Source organism: Canis lupus, chromosome 16, assembly GCF_011100685.1.
Source record: "Canis lupus familiaris isolate Mischka breed German Shepherd chromosome 16, alternate assembly UU_Cfam_GSD_1.0, whole genome shotgun sequence".
Lineage (NCBI taxonomy): Eukaryota > Metazoa > Chordata > Mammalia > Carnivora > Canidae > Canis > Canis lupus.
In genome coordinates, this window is record NC_049237.1 from 23,957,661 (window position 1) to 23,976,175 (window position 18,515).

Sequence of the window (18,515 nt, forward strand, 5' to 3'; positions counted from 1 at the left end):
ATACCACAGTTCCAAAGCTTCTAGTGACATTTTTACTTCATGGATATATTAATTTTATGACATCACTTCTTTAGTTTGGCAGACTTTTCTACATGTTTAATAGCTTTTCTTCTCGTGTATTCATCAAATTGATTAGGGCTTCCCACATGCCAGGCACTATTCTATATCCTACAGATAGAGCAGTGAATCCAACAACGTCCCTGTGCCCTCCTGAAAGGAGACAGACAAGAATGAATGAATGAATGAATGAATGAATGCAGTGACAAGTAGAACGGACATAAAGTAGCGTGAGAAGGATGGATAATGGCATAGGAGAAGGGGCTGCTCTTTCACGAGGTCAGGGAAGGCCTCTCTGATGGTGACATTTGAGCAGAGACCTAAATAGCATAAGGAGTAGCTACACAGCTGTCGGGGAGATTTTCTCTGGCATAAGGATCAGCAGGTGCAAAGGCCCAGAGGTGAGAGCTCTTGGTGTTTTCAAGGAATAGCAGGAGCCTATGAAGGAAGGAGGAATAAGAGCTGAGGACAGTGGGCTGGGGCATAGCTCTCAGGGGACCTTGGAGGGTCTTCCCAGCCTGGTGAGCCTCTAGCCTTCCCTCTGAGTGAGGTATGGGTAGTCATGGAAGAGTGACATGATCCGAATTATGTTTCAATAGAATGTGGCAGCTTTCCGTGTTCCTTCTATGTGAGCCTTCAGTTTCCACCTTTGTCACCCTCTGGATAAGTCACTTTATACTAGAATCAATAAGCTTTCTTTCAGACACCTGCATGGTGTGCTCCTAAATTGTACATTCTTTATCTGTAAATGTGCAGGTGGATCATTAGCCATACTCTGTGGTGTCACAGAATCATATTTGGTCATCACTGGTCCAAGAAATTAAGGAACTTCCACATATTTGAAAAAAGTCTGTAACTGAATTTCTCATTTCTTTACTTTTGCCCATTTGAAGCATTTTTTTTTCTATCTGAAAATAATGGCCAAGTGTATTTTTCAGATTGCATAAAGTCATATCCTATTAAGGCTTGTTGTCAGCCTGTAATTATAAAGCCTACTTCAACTTCTGATATTCTAGAGACCAGCTTTTTTTGGTGGGGGTGGGGGTGGGTGGGCAGTTAACCTAATTATAATCTTCCTAGAGTTGCTTTATGGTTAGATCTGTCACATGCCAAAGTTAGATCCCATTAGTAGGCTTAAAACATTTATTTCTGAAAGAACAAACTGTTACAGGTTGCTTAGGATAATTGATTTCTTTTGTTTTCTTTTCTGTTATAGGAGGAGACATCACAGCTTTCCCAGATTGGGAGGAAAAATATGGAATGTGTTTTCCCGCTGACTGAACACAACCAAATGAACTGTACTGACAGTATGAAAACCAGCAGTTAGCAGTTTGTTCAGGCTCTAACATTGTCCAGCACTTTCCAGAGCAAACTCACTGTTTACAAGAACTCTCGGCCTTACGACGTTTATCACCTCAAGCTTTGTTTATTTAAACTATTTCTGCAAAAGAAAAGTACCCAGAGCCCACTTTCCAAAATGGCCATGGACGAGTATTTGTGGATGGTCATTTTGGGTTTTATCATAGCTTTTATCTTGGCGTTTTCTGTTGGTGCAAATGATGTTGCCAATTCATTCGGTACTGCTGTGGGCTCTGGCGTAGTGACCTTGAGGCAGGCCTGCATTTTGGCTTCAATATTTGAAACTACCGGTTCAGTGTTATTGGGAGCCAAAGTAGGAGAAACTATTCGAAAAGGTATCATTGATGTGAACCTATACAACGAGACAGTAGAAACACTCATGGCTGGGGAAGTTAGTGCAATGGTTGGTAAGTAACATTATTCTTTCCATCAATGGGAAATGTGTCCACTGGCCTACTTCCCTACAATACTTCTGTCATGTCCATAAGTGTGACTTTTGCTTTAACTTCAAACTGGCTTGATGTTTCATATTTACTACATTTTATTTTTGCTTTCTGCATTTTAATTTTATTTTTTTTCTAGCATCCAAATATCAAGCAAACACTTTCTCAAATTTTTGGCAAACTTTGGTGTTAAAATTGATTTGGCTAAGAGTACTTTTTATAAAGTACAGACAAAGGTACTTATATAATAACTGCCATTTTAAAGTGGTTTGAGAGTTATTAAAGAAATAACGGGTCTCAGTGAACGTGTTTGTAAGGTTGACTTATAAGATATCCTCGATAGTTGATTTCTATTTTTCTGTAGATTTTTCATCAGTTAGGATGCAATGTTTTGAAAATGTAGGTGCCAAAAACCAGTATTTATTGAAAAGTTTTATATCAGTTTAAGTTTTTCAGCAGTTACCAAATGAATTTCAAGTGCTTGTGTTTCAGGAAACCTAGTCTTCTATGTTATTTGTAATCCTTTTGTTGGCTTTTGTTTTGATTTTCTGATTCTACCTCTGGGAGCCCCACTTGGGTTGTTTGTTTTGTTCTCTGGCCAGAAAACCATTTGTGTATCACTAACGTGTTTAGAGTATGACCTTATATTGGTAGTTTCAAGTTGTCTAGATGAGAGAGAAATGTTGAGAGCAGTGAAATTTGTTAATAAGCAGACTGTCCAGACAGTGTGATTTCTCCATTGGCCAAGGTGACCATCAACATGAAGGCACTTCCCTTACTGCCCTTGCTGCTGCTGGAAACAAGATCCGGGCAAGGACGCTTAAGTGCTGCTGACTGGACTCTTTCTCTGCTTGCCTCTAGGTAGACCTGATGTTCCAGCAGACAGCTGATCTCTATGGATAATGTGGTTAGGGAGAAGAGGGTTAGAGAGGAATCCTACCACCTTCTGCTCTCAATAGGACTTATCCTTTGTAGGAAGAGTCCTGCGTTGGGAGGTAAGATGCTGGTGTATCAGGAACACAGCCACATTCCAAGGCCCCTAGTTATTTACTATTACTGGTATTGCTGAAGCACCCAGAATGTGGACATTGTTTGCCAAGTGTAAGATGGTGACCGCAAGTTAGAGAAGTTGTTGAGGTGTTTGATGCATATCCAGTACCGATGTTCTAAGGTATTAAATACTGAGCACAGTATGCTGGTGATACATGCTCAGGAGTTCCTGTTTCTCAACATTTTGTTTTAAAGACGTAAGGTTCACAATTGCTTTAATTTCAACAGCTCTTACAGTGATTGAATTTGACTTTGCTTCATGGGATACCTGTTTCTCATCATAGTCCAGTAAAAGTGAAATTTCCCTTAGAAAAATTACAATTATTTGTAAAAATCACCTTTGGTTGTCGTGATAGGTGTCTAAGATTTAATCATACTGAGCTGAAATTAAGATTTCTCCAGTCAGAACGATATGGGCAAAAAATATTGAAGTAGGGGAGAGATAAAGAAAAGCACTTAGAAAATTAAATCTTCATAGCAACTTCTCCTTTCATTGGATCAAACTTCTGAGGAATGGTTGTGGGTTTTTTTTTAAATATGTGTGTGTGTGTGTGTGTGTGTGTATACACATATGTATATATATATACACACACATATATTTATATATTAATTAATTAGAGTGTGAGTGAGAAAGAGAGCACAAGCTGGGGGAGAGAGGCTGAGGGAGAAGCAGGCTCCCTGCTAAGCAGGGAACCTGATGTGTGTGGGACTCGATCCCAGGACCCTGAGATCCTGACTTGAGCTAAAGGCAGATGCTTAACCAGCTGAGCCACCCAGGCACCCCAGAATGGTTGTGTTTATCAAAGAGATTTGTTAGTGAGGCCACACAGAGGCCCCAGCTTAGGCAGAAAGCCTTGTGAGTTGAGAGCTTCATGTCACTCCTCACTTTTTGTGTGGGCAGTCTGACTTGTCCAGTTTTTCAGTTCTCCCACTCCTGGCCTTTGGCTCTTCACTGAAAGAATGAAAAATACTTACCTCAACTAGAATTTAGGTTAACCAAAGCAATTTGAGGTTTCACTTGAATAACTTGATTTTGTTTGCTTTGGTTTCTTTCTTTTAGTCTTTCTTTTTTTTCTTTCTTTCTCTTTTGATGTGTGGGTAGATGAATCTCAAAGCCAGTTTTGTTGGGAATTTGTGTACGTTACCTAGATTTTTAAAATTGGGATCCCTGGAGATGAGAGCTTTGTTAATTTAAGATTATGGTATAATTATTATTGGCCAGAACCAAAGCTGATTCTTTTCCGATGCCTGAGTGTCCCCTTCTCCCTCTTCTAAATTCAATATCCATTTCTTCTATTTTTCTCCGCCTGTCCCTTTATTCTATTCTGGTTTTTCTTTTCTTTAGAAATGTCTCCCCAAGCCCTTGGATCTCTGTGCTTTGATGGAGTTGTGGTAGCATTGGGTTGGTTGGGTGGAAGAAATTATTTATGCCAGCTAACCTTCCAGAACAAGTTCCCTTTTGAAAACTAAGCTCAGCCCTAAAGGAATAGCCAGTCCACTTAGTAAGAAACCACCAGTGATTCAAAAAATCTACTGAGAATTCAGAACTCACCATCTTCTCACAGCAATACCCACAATAGTGTGAACAAGCCATCTCCTTGAACCAAACTACAAAGCGCCCCTAACTGCCGAGCCTTCTCTGCACTGAGAGCCCACATACTGCCCCTCTGCTTCCAGGAGGCCCCTGCACCTGTGTCCTGCCAGGCTCCCATCTTCCCAGGATTATTGCCTCAGAGATGCCCACCTTCCCCCTATTTTCCCTAGGTTTTGTCTTACACCCTTATTCCATACTTAATCCCTTCCTCTTTATAAGATATCATTACCTTAAGTTAAAATATCTCTATCTTTTTTCTCACTGTTTTTCTTAACATTAACGTAATCCCATTGGCCTTCAGAAATTCCCAAGGCTTAGGAGGCCTCACCGCACTCTGACTTTGCCAGGCACCCTGCAAATACCTGCCTCCTCCTTCTCCTCCTTTCCTCTGTCCCTCCCCTTTTGCCCACTGGCCCCCTTCCTGGCCTGGCAGCCCTGTCCTCCCGACCTTTCCTTACAAACCCTGCTGCTCCAGGGCATATGTTATAAAGTCTGCCAGAGAAGGGATAGCAGCTTTCAGGAAGGAAAAGCTCATGGTCTGAATTCATGTGGGTGAATTTATACTATTCTGTTAACATCATTAGATTATTTTAATTTTGTAAGAATAGAAATCATAAAGTTTGTTTTTCAAGTTACAGTTCTGTGCCACGTAACATGCTCCAAACTCTGGCTCTATTTTTAAAACGAGCTAGTCAGTCACTCAGGAGCTCAGGGCTTAGATGTGAAGGCTTAAGGAATTGTCCAGGGGGAGGCCTGGCTGCTGCCACAAAGCCTGTCACCAGTTTGGCAGCACGAGGCTGGCCCCTCCTCCCAGCACATACTTGCAGAGAGACACACACAGGGTCCGAGCCTCGTTTGGCTCACGGGTGGGCATGCCCAGCTCTCACGGAGCAGTTGTCAGCATTCCTGTACAAACTAGGGCCTCTACAGCTAGTAATGATCCTCTGTAACTCAGATGTTTTTGAAGAAAATGCCAGGGATCTGCTTAAAAGTGCTGCTGCCAAGCAACGAGATTCCCAGAATTAACATTTGGGATTAATAACGTGCCCTGCTTATCAGCCAAGCCCTTTGTTCCCTTACAGTTCTATATAAGCTTGTCAACAACTGTTTCTGAAAGTGATCTCGCCCAGCTGATGCTTTTAATACGCCCTGCAAAATTTGATCTGCTTATGAAAATATCTGGAGTGAACTGTAGCCTAGAAAAACAGTAAGCCTGGAAAAGGAGGTGAAATTGAGGTAAAAGGACACAAAGCCAAAGCTAAGGATCTTCTTAACTGGTAAGAATTAGAAGACTCAAGGAAGCATACAAAGGAAATGCCTGGCATTCTGGCCAGGGCCTGAGAGCAGATGCCCACCTGTGGGTTCAGTTTCATTGTGATTTATCCTAGGAGAGGCAGAAATACAAAAAGCAATGTGGAATTACACACTCTCTCTTTCTATCAAGGTGTAGTTGGCATGTGACACTCTGTTAGTTTCAGGAGTACAATGTAATTATTCACTGCTTGTATATTGCAGTCTCTCTTATAGACTAATAGGACATGGCCAGTGTCTAGCCCTGCTCGTTCTGTGACTATAGGCATAACGACAGGGAAATCTCCAGTACACAGCCTTTCTTACTTCTTTGTGTTCACTAGAGTCTGTAATCTCTTGCTGGGCCTTGGCCACACTTCACATCAGAACAAGTTCATCGTCAAGCACCCATACTTAAATGTGACAAAGGCAGTTAATAACTGGCGTCAATAGACTTTTCTTTAAACACTTTCAAGAAGTCATCTTTATCCTTTCAGTGTTGAAGAATGTTCCTTTGACTAAAGTTAAGTGAGTGACTTTTTGTCAGGACTTTAGCACTCTGTAAAGAAATAATCCATAAAAAAATCAACCCTAGGTAGATATTGTTATGGAAAACAGAAATTTGAATTTCTTCCCTTTGTGGCTGTTTGACATACTGTATTCTATATCTGACCTTTTTTTTCCCCCCCAATCTTTCAACCTGTAGGTTCAGCTGTTTGGCAGCTGATTGCATCCTTCCTGAGACTTCCAATTTCAGGAACTCATTGCATTGTTGGTTCTACTATAGGATTCTCACTTGTTGCGATTGGTACACAAGGTGTGCAGTGGATGGAACTCGTCAAGATTGGTAATTGCCATTTTCTTTTACCTGTCAGAAGCAAAGTTTACATTCTCTAGAGTAAGTCTTATTAAAAAATCACCATTATAATGTATTTTTCCCTTCAGATGTTAAGGTTTAAAAAACAAGATCTATGTTGGTAACACATTTTCCCCTCAGATTTCTGCCAAAGGAGATTGTGAACTTCTGTGTGTTAGTTTCTCAACACTACTCTTTTCAGATGTCATCTGGCTTTGAAAAGTAGTATCTACCTGTTGTTCCCAGACAGAAAAGAAATTTATTGATTGAAATCAGTCCGTAGTCAGAAAAACTAGGTAGACTGTGGTGAAGAAGATACCTTCTGTGTCCAGGAAGCAGAGTTGGTGGTCATGGGGAAACCTTGGAGCATGCCCAGGCTTACTTACCTCATTGCATTCAAGAGGTCTCCTGAGTCTGCCCCCTCATAGGAGACACTCTAGCCCTAAGTTGTAGGTTGCACCCAAGGACTAGTCTGACTGGTCTAAACATCTGTCTCCTGGCTCTGGCTTTTAGCAAGAGGGAAATCCATTCAGCCCCCTATGTACAGACCCACCCATTCTGAATAGCATTCTCTCACCCCATCTCCATCCTCTGGGCTCCTCATCCATATAAGAATCACAATGACCTCAGGAGCTCTAGGTGAAACATGTCCCTGCATCCCTGACCTACCAAGCCAGGGACACAGATGGCCAGGAAAATCACTTTAGATCCCAGGAGGCTTCTAAAATAATGTCTCTCAATTCTGGAGCAGCAATTTAAAAATATCAATGCCCAGAACCAAACCTCTTAAATCAGAATTCTGGGGTTAGAACCAGAGCATAACTGGTGTTTGAAAACTCCCCCAGATATTTCCAGTATGCAGCCAGAGATGGGAACTGGGCCATAGGAGGGTAGTACCAGGCTGACCTAGGAAAATGAAATGGAAAGTGGCTCACCTTTTAAATAACCTTTACTGTTGGAGCAAGGACCAGCTCTCCATATGGATGGGTAAGAACGACAGACAGAATGGGCGCTATGGCATTCACAAGAGTCTGTCTTCTGAGACCAGGCCCAGGGATCCCTTACTTGACTGTGTGCTGGGAGTGTGCTCACTGGAAGTCTGTGTTTGTGTGTGAAGGTCAGCCCTGCCAGGGAAGTAGGGTTTATTAGGTTCTGAGTTAAGGTGAATAATTCCAGGAATATTTATTAATGTATGTACTGTATGTGGGCTATCATTATATTGTATAACTATGACTTGAGTTATTTAGAATTTTAACATTCATTAGATTTTTTTTTAATTATTCAGTTGCTTCTTGGTTTATATCTCCACTGTTGTCTGGTTTCATGTCTGGCGTGCTGTTTGTACTGATCAGAATTTTCATCTTAAAGAAGGTAAGTGAGGCTCTTAGGTTTTTATTAAGTTTTAAAACTGATTTTAGTTATATCCAATAGAAATTAGTAGGGAGTCAGAGGAATGATAGTATTTTTACATTAAGGCATGGCACCCTGCAGTCGAATTAGACTTTATTTTAAAGTAGGCAGAAAGGGGTGCTTGTCCAGCTCAGTCCATAGAACGTGTGATGCTTTATGTTGAGGTTATGGGTTTGAGCCCCACGTTTGGTGTAGAGATTACTTAAAAGTAAATTCTTATTTAAAAAAAATAATGAAGCAGGTCCAATGAGTTGAGGTAGAGTACCCAGGGGCTCCCTCAGGAAGCAGCATTGTAAATAGTATTTCATGCCCTGTGATCTCCTTAGTCAGCTCTCCCAGGCATTGCACACAGACCTGAAAAAAGGAAGAGTAATTATTTCCTGAATGTTCAACAGAACACAATGTGATAGTGTAAGGATTTTGAAGTAGACTTTCATGAAACACAACTGGAAAACTTCTTTTCCCAAATATAAAGTGTTTTCTATATTTGAATGGAGAAAGCAAACTTGAAATACTGACTTTCTCTCCTGAGGAAAGGATAAAAAGAAGAAAACATACCTATTGGGGGTACATTTTATCAAAAATGAAATGAGATTGAAATTAGAAATTACTGAAATCCCTATTCTAGGGAAAAAACCTGATTGTATTTTTCTGACCCTTAAGGGTTTGTCTCAGTATCTCCTGCACCCTAAAGCATGCCCTGATGGCTGTGTCCTGGCACACACTGAGTTTCTGGGGGACAGGCCTTCCTCCAACTGGATCCTCTTGTGGAGTTACCGCTGTTTACCCTTGGCACTGCCTCGCAGTCTGTTGGAGGGCTCCTTCTCTTGGATTTGTACAAAGCTACATTCCTTCTCTTGGGATTTCTCCATACTAATATTTATTTACATCTTGGAAGGTGCCACCCTCTCTTGCCTGCTTGACTTCACTTTCCTGACTTTTTTGCCTGGAACCCATCCTTGCACGGCAAACTCTTGCTCTACTCAGCCTTCACAGGCCACTTCCTTGAAAGCCTTTCTTTTTCCACACGATTCTGGTTGCTTTACTTCTCTCATGCTTCTGCAATGGTCAGTGCTTTCTCACCAGGGCACTGTTGTGCTGTGTGGCGTTTTATTTCTTGCATGGTGGCCTGGTTGCCATCCAACTATAAGATATGTAAGAGCAGAACCATGACTGTCCTGTGTACTTTGGTATTCCAGTGATCAGCATTGTGCTTGGGAAGACACTTGTGGAGCATCTAAGAGGGAATAATGGATGCTTAGATAGGTGGCAGATGACGGATGGAGGGAGGGTGGGAGGGAAGGAAGGAAGAAGGCAGATGATGGATGGATGGATCAATGGATGGAGGGAGGGAGGGAAGGGAGAGAGGGAAAGAAGGAGGTAGTAGAGGGAGACAGGAGGGAGGAGAGAAGTCAGGTCTTGAGACAATTGGCATTTGAGTTTTAAGAAGTTATTTGGGGGACACCTGGGTGGCTTAGTTGGTTAAGCATCTGCCTTTGGCTGAGGCTGTGATCCTGGGGTTCTGGAATCAAGCCCCACGTCAGGCTCCCTGCTCAGTAGGGAGTCTGCTTCTCCGTCTGCCTCTGCCCCTCCCCTACCCCTATTCATGCTCTGTCACTCATTCTCTCTCAAATAAAATATATTTTTAAAAGATTTTATTTATTTATTCATGAGAGACACAGAGAGAGAGGCAGAGACATAGGCAGAGGGAGAAGCAGGCTCCCTATGGGGAGCCTGATGCGAGACTCGATCCTGGGACCTTGGGATCACACCCTGAGCCAAAGGCAGATATTCAACCACTGAGCCACCCAGGTGCCCAATAAAATATATATATATTTTTAAAAGAATAAGTTATTTGAGAAAACATAAGGTGATTCAATGAAAAAAACCCCATAAACTTAGCACTTGTACACCTTTAGAAGTTGCTGGGTGGGACTCTTTCTTTAGTAACTCTTGTCCTGAGAAAACATTTTGGAAACCAGGGGCCATAGACATTTGAGCACCTGTAAGTGTTTCGTTTGTCTTGGGGCCTAGGTTCTTGTCATGTGGTATGTGACAGGTTAGAAGACCACTGTGTCTCATCCGCAGCTCCTGCCCTGGATCCTGGCTTCTTTGTGTTCGTCTTTCTGCTCTTCTTTCTGCTCTTCTTTCTGCTCTTCTTCTTCCCCACTGGTCTGGCTATGACTTTCCTGCAGTTGAATCACTTACTCACCTGCTCTTACTGGCCCTTATACCTCATTATGCTCTACACTGGCCCTTACATCTCATTACTTTCAACTAAAGCCTCTTAACAAGTGCCAAGTGCCAATGGCTACTTAAGACATTCTAGAATAGGTTCTTAATGGGTTGTATTGTTCTGCTAACACACTTGATTTCCATACGTGTTTGCATTTGACAGTAGGAATCTTTGACAGTCTCTGTTTATCCTTACTCCTTAGCCCAAGCAACCTTTAAATTTCATTCTCCCATGGGTAGGTGGCAGACTCATCTACATGTACCAGTGTCTTAACATGCTTATTAGAAATTAGTCCCTTTTTTTAATTATTCAAGTGACATCTTTGTGTTGGTGCTGTATTGAGGAATTCCCAGTCCATATTTTTCTTAAGAATCTTCTGTAGATCTGCTTAAAACTCTCAATTTCAAATATTCTCTCAGCTGTTAGTTAGTGTAAAACATATGTGGTACCATTCTTGTTGAAGTATTAGGTTTAGGGAATGTGCCAGAAGCCTAAAGTCGTAAATAAATGGTTTTCTTATTTAAAGATTTTATGTATTCATTTGACAGAGAGAGAGAGAGAAAGAGAGAGAGAGAGAGAGAAAGATAAAACAAGCAGGGGGAGGGGCAGAGGGAGAGGGAGAAGCAGGCTCCCTGCTGAACGGGGAGAGGGATGCTGGACGCTGGATGCTGGCTCTATCCCAGGACCCTGAGATCATGAGCTGAGCCACAGGCAGACACTTAACCGACTGAGTCACCTAGGCACCCCTAAATATTTTATTAGACAAAGGACCCACAGTTCTTTTAACTTTCAGTTGTTGAAGGTTAAATACTATGCCTTATGAAAAGATCTTAAAAATCAGCACATGGTAATATATTTGCTTTATACATTTTAATAGAGCTAAAATGTATTATGTAATAGAGCAAAGTAAAATCTCATAGTAATGCAGTGGTATTGAAGTAACTTGGCTCTCTTAAAGTGTACTCTGTGGGCCAAGTTCCAAAATACTGGTTGCAAGTGGATTTTCAGGGCCAAGCCTGAACTTAGCAGGAGTAGCAAGCACCACCGGTTTTGAGGTAGATGCTGAGCTCTGGGCTCCAGTCCCCAGGGACTGGCCTAAACTCACATTTCTTCTCTATTTCTACACTTGATCTTAGCCAAAAGGCCGAGAAGCGATTTCTTCTCTATTTCTAAATTTGACAGCAGCTCATGTGATTCTAGCATTTCAACGTGTCTGCCGGCCATAATAGTGCTCTTTGAAATAGTGTTTGTGTAGGAAACACAGCCTACACTGATGTGCAACAGATCACATGGCAGTGGCACAGCCCGCCCTTTGGTCCACACTGCTGTTTGAAAGGCTGTCTCTGACAGTGTTTTATAGCATTTTGCCTGTGTTGGCTCCAGATGCTTTCTGAATTCTGACCTTCCTCTTTATCTCATTACCATACAGGAGGACCCTGTTCCCAATGGCCTCCGGGCACTCCCAGTGTTCTATGCTGCTACAATAGCAATAAACGTGTTTTCCATCATGTACACAGGAGCGCCAGGTAAGAAGCCATTGGAAGCTTCAATCCAGCAGGCAAGGTGTATCCTCACAGCATTGGTTAGTGGTACCAGCACTGCAGTAGGCAGACAGTCAGAAGCCTTATCTATGTCCATTATGGAGTAGTACAAAGAGTAGTAATGCAGGGGGAGCACAAAGGCAACAAATAAACTTTCAAGTGAAAAAAAGAAATTTGAAATTCTCGTTCTGCTTTTTGCCTCACTGTGTAGCCGTAGCAGCCTTCTTGTGCTGAGTCTCAGAACAGGATCTAACACCGGGTGCCCCCCTGAGCTGCAGAGGAGTCTGGGGAGGGACATGGGGGCCCCCAGACCAGCAGCCTCCACACATCTGTGCCATGCAGGGGAGGCTCTCACGTGGCTGGTGGCACTAATGCCAAACTCTTTGGCATTTTCAGACCAAAAGGTCTAGTGAGTAGAAGCTACCCTCCACCTTTTTAAGATACTGAAACCAGTGGTGATTTTATTTTCAGAATTCTTCTTCCCATTCTGGTGGCTTTTGTTCTTTCTTATAAGGTTTTAGAGGCTTGGGGTTTTAGGGTTAAAAGTTGTTTTCTTTTGTATTTTGGATGGCTAAAGAAAAACAAATATGGTATTCCTGTTGCAAACATTTCGGTATTAGTGAGCATTCTCATTAAATACTTCTATACATGTTTGGGTAGAGAGGATTCCTCCTGTTTCTCCTTGTAGTGGCCTACAGTGAGATCCTGAATATACCCATTATTGTGCAGATATCTGCAGTCAGCAGATACGTTACATTGTATTCGTTTGTATTTTTCTTCTTGTTAATGTTCTTTATGGATTAAGATTCAGTTACAGGCCTGACAAAAATCTCCCTTTTTGTTCAAAAGAGAAATGGCATATCACGTGACCATTGAGACATGCCCTCTTCCCAAATGAGGAAATGGCCTTATTAATTCCTCAAACTAGGTGTCAAGGCCATGTCTCTCAGATTTTATTAGACTTATCTAATTGTGTTTGTGTACAGAGTACTGCAAATAAAAAAACCTACTTCTGAATGAATGATAACATTATGTAACTTTCTGCTTTGGCATCTCTGCAGCTTTCAAAATGTTGATCTTCAGGGTTTAAATTCCCATGGTCAGGACTCCCAGGCTTTGGGTGGGAGCCCTGGGGTAGAGCATCTTGCTGCCTTCAGTTCCATGGAAAGCGCAAAGCCAACAGTCACCTGATGGTCACATGGACAAGGAGAGCCAGAGAGGGATGGCAACGGTAGGCTCAGCAGCCTGGTAGCCCTGAAGGTTGTGTCATTCGTGGACTGGGGAGTGTTTGTCACAGGCTGTCTCCTCAATACATACGACAGTTGGAGGCAGGGAGCGCACAGCTCCACCCCACAAAGTTAACCCACTACCCTGAATGTCCCAAAGCATCCACCGAGTGCTGGGCAGGCCCCAGAGCTCCAGGATGGCAGAGAGCTGCTGTGGGGCCGCTGTGTGTCTCCTGTCTCCCTGCTCCTCCAAAGTCTTGTTCGTAATTACATGCTGGCTCCCAAAGCATAAGGTAATCGAACAAAAAGCTCAGCCAGTGTCAGCAGCCGCCTCTTGGCTTAGTAATTTCAGGGACTGGACAAGGAGGCTGGGGGTATCTTAGTCATACCAAGTCCTAGAAATAAGAATCAGTATAAATAAGGATGATTTATTTTTATTTCTCCATTTTGTTTTTTTCTACCCTCTATTCTTCTTGCTCTTAGTGGTCCTTCTGAATGTCAGAAGTCAGCTGTGGGATATTTATTAAAATTTGCCCTTTTCCTGCACTTGGCCTCATGTTTTCCATCTCTTCTTTATTGTTTCCACATCATTTGCTGCAGTTTTACTGCAGATTTGCCGAAAGAATCATCAGACTGGAGGAGCAAATATTCTAGAGAAAATTAAACTATACTTCATAGAGAGGTTGTAAGAAATAAATGATATAAATTAATGCTAAGTCATAGTGAGCTGAGTTACACATGAATTAATCCTTTTGGTTTCCTGAGCTCCTCTGAGAAAGTGGCCATGCTGAGTCTCCAAGGGCATTTTACCTAGGAAGGTGGAGAATCCTAGTCCAGCCCCACTGCAGGGTGCCAATAGTGACACATGACAGCACGGGTGAGACACACTTGGTATACAGTACCTGGCCCCTCATGTCACCATTAATGACAGTCCATGCTGCACATGGAGCCTACTTAAAAAAAGAAAATACACCAACCTTAATACATCCTTTCCCTTCTTTTCACTCTCTTTGCAAATGGGTTCTAATAGGGGCACCTGAGTGGCTCAGTTGGTTAAGCATCTGACTCTTGATTTCGACTCAGGTCATAATCTCAGTGCCATGAGATCAAGCTTCTCGGTGGCCTCTTTACTGGGCGTGGAGCCTGCTCAGAATTCTCTCCCTCCCCCAGCTCATACACATGAGCGTTCTCTCTCAATCTCTCAAAAAAAAAAACAAACAAACAAACAAAAAAAACAAAAAAAAACCCCACAAAAACAAAAAAAACAACTTCTAATACATTTAAAAACGTGGTTCTATGTTTTTTGTATACATTTAGTATGTAGGTAGTGTAAAGAGGGTAGCTACCTCTTTAATTAGGGATATTTAAAAATCTGTACAAGAATCTTGAAGATATCCCTCATTTGAACGCACAGACATTTTTTTTTTGTATATTTTTGTATTGTAGTTTGATTTGCCAACATACAGTATAACACCCAGTGTTCATCCCGTCCAGTGCCCCCCTCAATGCCCGGCATCCAGTGACCCCATCAGACAGCATTCCCAGTGCTGGAGTTAATGTTAAGGACTTTGGTTGGGGAGCTGTGCTGTCAGGAATGTCACGTCTCACCTCTCTGAGCCTCTGTGCATCATGATAAAGTAAGGACAGGAGGAGGACTTCTGTGGAGGGGCCACCACATTATGTGAGATAGTGCTGAACACAGTGCCTGGCCCGCAGTAACTCCCAGTGCATCTTAGGGGCTCTTTTATTACCATCCATCTATCATAAGTAGTCTCATCTTTTCCGCCTTACGTTGCCAGCATGTCCTGAGTCATCCTATCTTTTTATTTTTTCCACACATGTTGGTTTGGAAAGCTTCTTACTTGAAGTTTTCCGGAGGGGGCAGGGGCTTGCCTACAGGAGAAGGAAAGAGAAGGTTGTTTTGTTTCCCCACTAGGTCAGAAAAGGACTTTACTAATATTTTGGTTCCTGGGGCACACTTCTAGAATATCCAGTAGGTGCGTCCAGGTCTTCTGTTTATTTAAACAAAAGTTAACTTTTGCCCTTCAAACCAGGATTGCATTGCCTACTCCCTCCCGTGGGGGCTCTTGGCCTGAGGGCGCTGCTGTCATGTTTGGTGAGACTGAGCTGAGGAGGGTCCCTTCAGCCTTGACTCCGTTAACTTCCCCTCAAAGTACGTCTGCTTCCTGCTGGTCTGGAACTTACTCCTCCTGCATCCCTTTCCTCCTTTGAACATGTCCGTTCAGTAAATAGGTGCCTCAGAGGTAGAAGGAAGGAGTGAAATTCTCTAGCAGAAATGAGTGGCAGCATTAATCTTACCCTGTTTTCAGCTGTAAGAGCTTTTGATAAATAGCATTTTCTACACACGGTCTTCAGTGGGACTGGTTGGCTGTTGAGCTCCAGTGCTGTGTTTTGATTTCATCTGCTCCTCCTTTCTAAATTATTTTGAAGTTGTTTATGTCTTAGGCTGCATCTGATTTGTTTTACTTTGCATTGACTTGACTTTTCTCAAATAAAAGTCATTCTTCCACTTCAAAGACTGAGTACTTTTAAAAATTGTCTCTGTGTGTTTTACTTGTACTTAAAAAAATAATTTGCAAGAGGCAAAAAATAACTTTAGGAAATAAAGTGCTCACTTGGGTTGGATACAAGCCTGAGGTTTATTTGTAATGAAAAAGTCCTCAGTTGTGCGGGACTTGGTTTTGTTCAGTTTTGAAAGAATGAGTGCTGAAATTCATTGCCTGCTGCTTTGAGCTGCCAGGGCTCATAGCCTGAGCACGCCTCTGGTGGTTGGTCAGACTTCTGAGTCAAAGTGTGGTCCCAAGCCCAGCAGCACCAGCACCTGCAGATGAGCTAAAGGGGTGTGTGTGTGTCTGTGAAAAGATGTCCACAATATGATGTATGGGGAAAATGAAATCACAGGACAGTATATACAGTATGATTCTATGTCTGTTCTTTTTTTAAAAAAAAGATTTTATTTTATTTATTTTCGTGAGCCACAGAGAGAGAGTCAGAGACATAGGCTGAGGGAGAAGCAGGCTCCCTGCAGGGAGCCCAATGTGGGACTTGATCCCAGAACCCCAGGATACGCCACTGAGCCACCCAGGTGCCCCTGTTAATTTTTTTTTAAAGGAAGAAAAAGATTCTCACAAACATTCTACACTGTATGTTTATATTTAGAAAATACTTGGAAAGAAGCTCGAAATAATTAACAGTTTCTCTAGAAAGGTTCACTAGGGAAGAGTATGAGGAAGTTTCATATTTGTGCATCATATATACTGATATTTTCACAGTAAGCAGGTATTATTTATAAAATTAAAGCAGCAGCAGAAGAAAGGCTATAGAGAAACGCTGAGGAGTGGGGGTATAAGGGAAGTAATATAGTTAATGTCCCATTGGTTTTATAGGAGCTGTATTTATTCTATAGATGCTTATAATGACTGTCAGGTGAAAAACGAGAGGCTGTTCTTTTGCTGCCCTGTTACATTACTAAATTGCTGGAATAATTTGTTCAGATCCAAATTCTGTCCTCATTCTATTCCACTTTGCTCTCATTATCAATGACTTTTCACCATTTTCCTGCATTCCTTTGTTTTTTTATTTTCCTTGATTTTTTACTCTCTCTTCTCTGCTTCCACCCTCAGTGATGTGTTTATCCTCTACTCTCCCTTCCAGTTTCTTGTGACTTAGGAGGGTGACTTCAGAGCTTTCTGGCCACTTCCCAGGCCAAACTGATGGCAGAGGAGGTTGTGATGATAGAGCTACAAGGGGCAGGTGGTATTGTGGCTTATTGTCTCTGCCAAAGATCAAGAGAGTCTTGTAACAAACCTCAGTTTTTCTCTTATGAATGTTGGTCCTGACACCTGCAGAATCCTATGGGACTTGAACAGAATGCATGGAGATGGACTTGGAAGGAATACATAAAGCAGCCCTTCTCTGCTTTTGTTGTAGGCTGTGCTCAGCATGGATGGGAAAAAATAGTGCCTGAGAGCAAATGTGTTCACTCATTAAAAATAGATAGATGGATAGATTATAGATAGATATATATAAAAACTATGAAGATATCTATATAAATCTATATATCTATATATCTATATATATCTACATATCTATATATATCTCCAAATTGTTTCTCTCTTGCCACAGTATCCAGAGCCTGCCTCTCTTAGATCAGATTAACACATGAAGCTAAAAGCAGCACAGTTAACAATTTTATCATCAGCTAAACCAGAAGGCATGAAGGAAACCTCTTCAGAAACTAAATACTTTTAAGCTATAAGAGTGATGGGTATTGATGTCACTTGATCAATTTGATGTTGCTAATTAACAGTCACTACTCAGTTTGGCAAGAAACAGCTTTGGTGTGATCTTTTATCACATGTATTAAGACATTGACGTGAAGTGGTAAAGTAGAAGCCAGGAAGCCTGGCCATAGGCACAGCCTAGTAAGGTGAGCCTGAGTGGTTTTACGAGTGTCAGATTGAGGGGCAGAAACAGAGCTGGAGCCGAGCTGTCAGCTAACGGGGCCCAGCCCCACCTGAGTCCACAGCTTTCTGATGTCAGAGCAAGTAGTGGGAATCGTCTGGCCCTAAGTGTCTGCACTCCCACTGGTGACACCTTAGCTATAATTAAGCTAGGGGATTCTGGTTTTTTGTTTTTCCTATTTACATATGCTAATCCTGGCTCTCACTTATAGTACTACCTACCTATTCTACCTCTTAGAGTTACCAAAATGTTTAATAATACCTTAGTTGAGGGACGCCTGGGTGGCTTAGCGGTTGAGCATCTGCCTTCAGCCCAGGCGTGATCCTGGAGTCCGGGATGGAGTCCCACATCGGGCTCCCTGCATGGAGCCTGCTTCTCCCTCTGCCTGTGTCTCTGCCTCTCTCTCTGTGTCTCTCATGAATAAATAAATAAAATCTTTAAACAAAAAATAATAATACCTTAGTTGAATAACTTTGAGTGGGTTTGTATGTATAAAATCGTTAACAGGGTAACAAAGTCTGCATCATTAAAGATTTATTTAATCCAAGAGCAAAGGGCAGAGTTTTAAGTAGTTCATTCCTTTAAAACTTTTAAAACATGTTTAACAGTTTACAAAAGTCACATGCTTATTATGTGTTTTCCAAGTCAACAGTACAAAAATATATGTAGTGAGAAGTGAGAGCCCTTCCAATTTCCTGTCTCTCTACAGAGGTAGCCATTGTATCATTCCAGAGCTTTTTCATACATTTGTGTGTATGGTAGGAGTTTTATTTTTTATATGGGGTTTTATTTTTTAACATAAATTGGATTGTGGTACACATCCAGGCAGCCTTTCTTACTTACTAGATCGTGGGCCTCTTCCCTTATCTATAGATGTAGATCTGCCTCATTTTTATGACTCTGTCCTATAATTATTTCACATCTTCATCATGACGCACATACTCATCCTGCACATTCTCACTGTTACA

General features: G+C 41.9%; 1 protein-coding gene across 1 annotated transcript in view; it reads left to right on the forward strand.

Annotated features, from left to right (window-relative positions):
* The window catches only part of SLC20A2 (solute carrier family 20 member 2), a 100,651-nt gene that overhangs the window by 56,683 nt on the left and 25,453 nt on the right, over positions 1 to 18,515 (forward strand). Inside the window, 4 exon segments of the mRNA XM_038559927.1 lie at positions 1,274 to 1,823; positions 6,500 to 6,640; positions 7,935 to 8,020; positions 11,725 to 11,821. Coding sequence (XP_038415855.1) covers positions 1,535 to 1,823; positions 6,500 to 6,640; positions 7,935 to 8,020; positions 11,725 to 11,821 — 613 coding nt within the window. The 5' untranslated portion in view covers positions 1,274 to 1,534.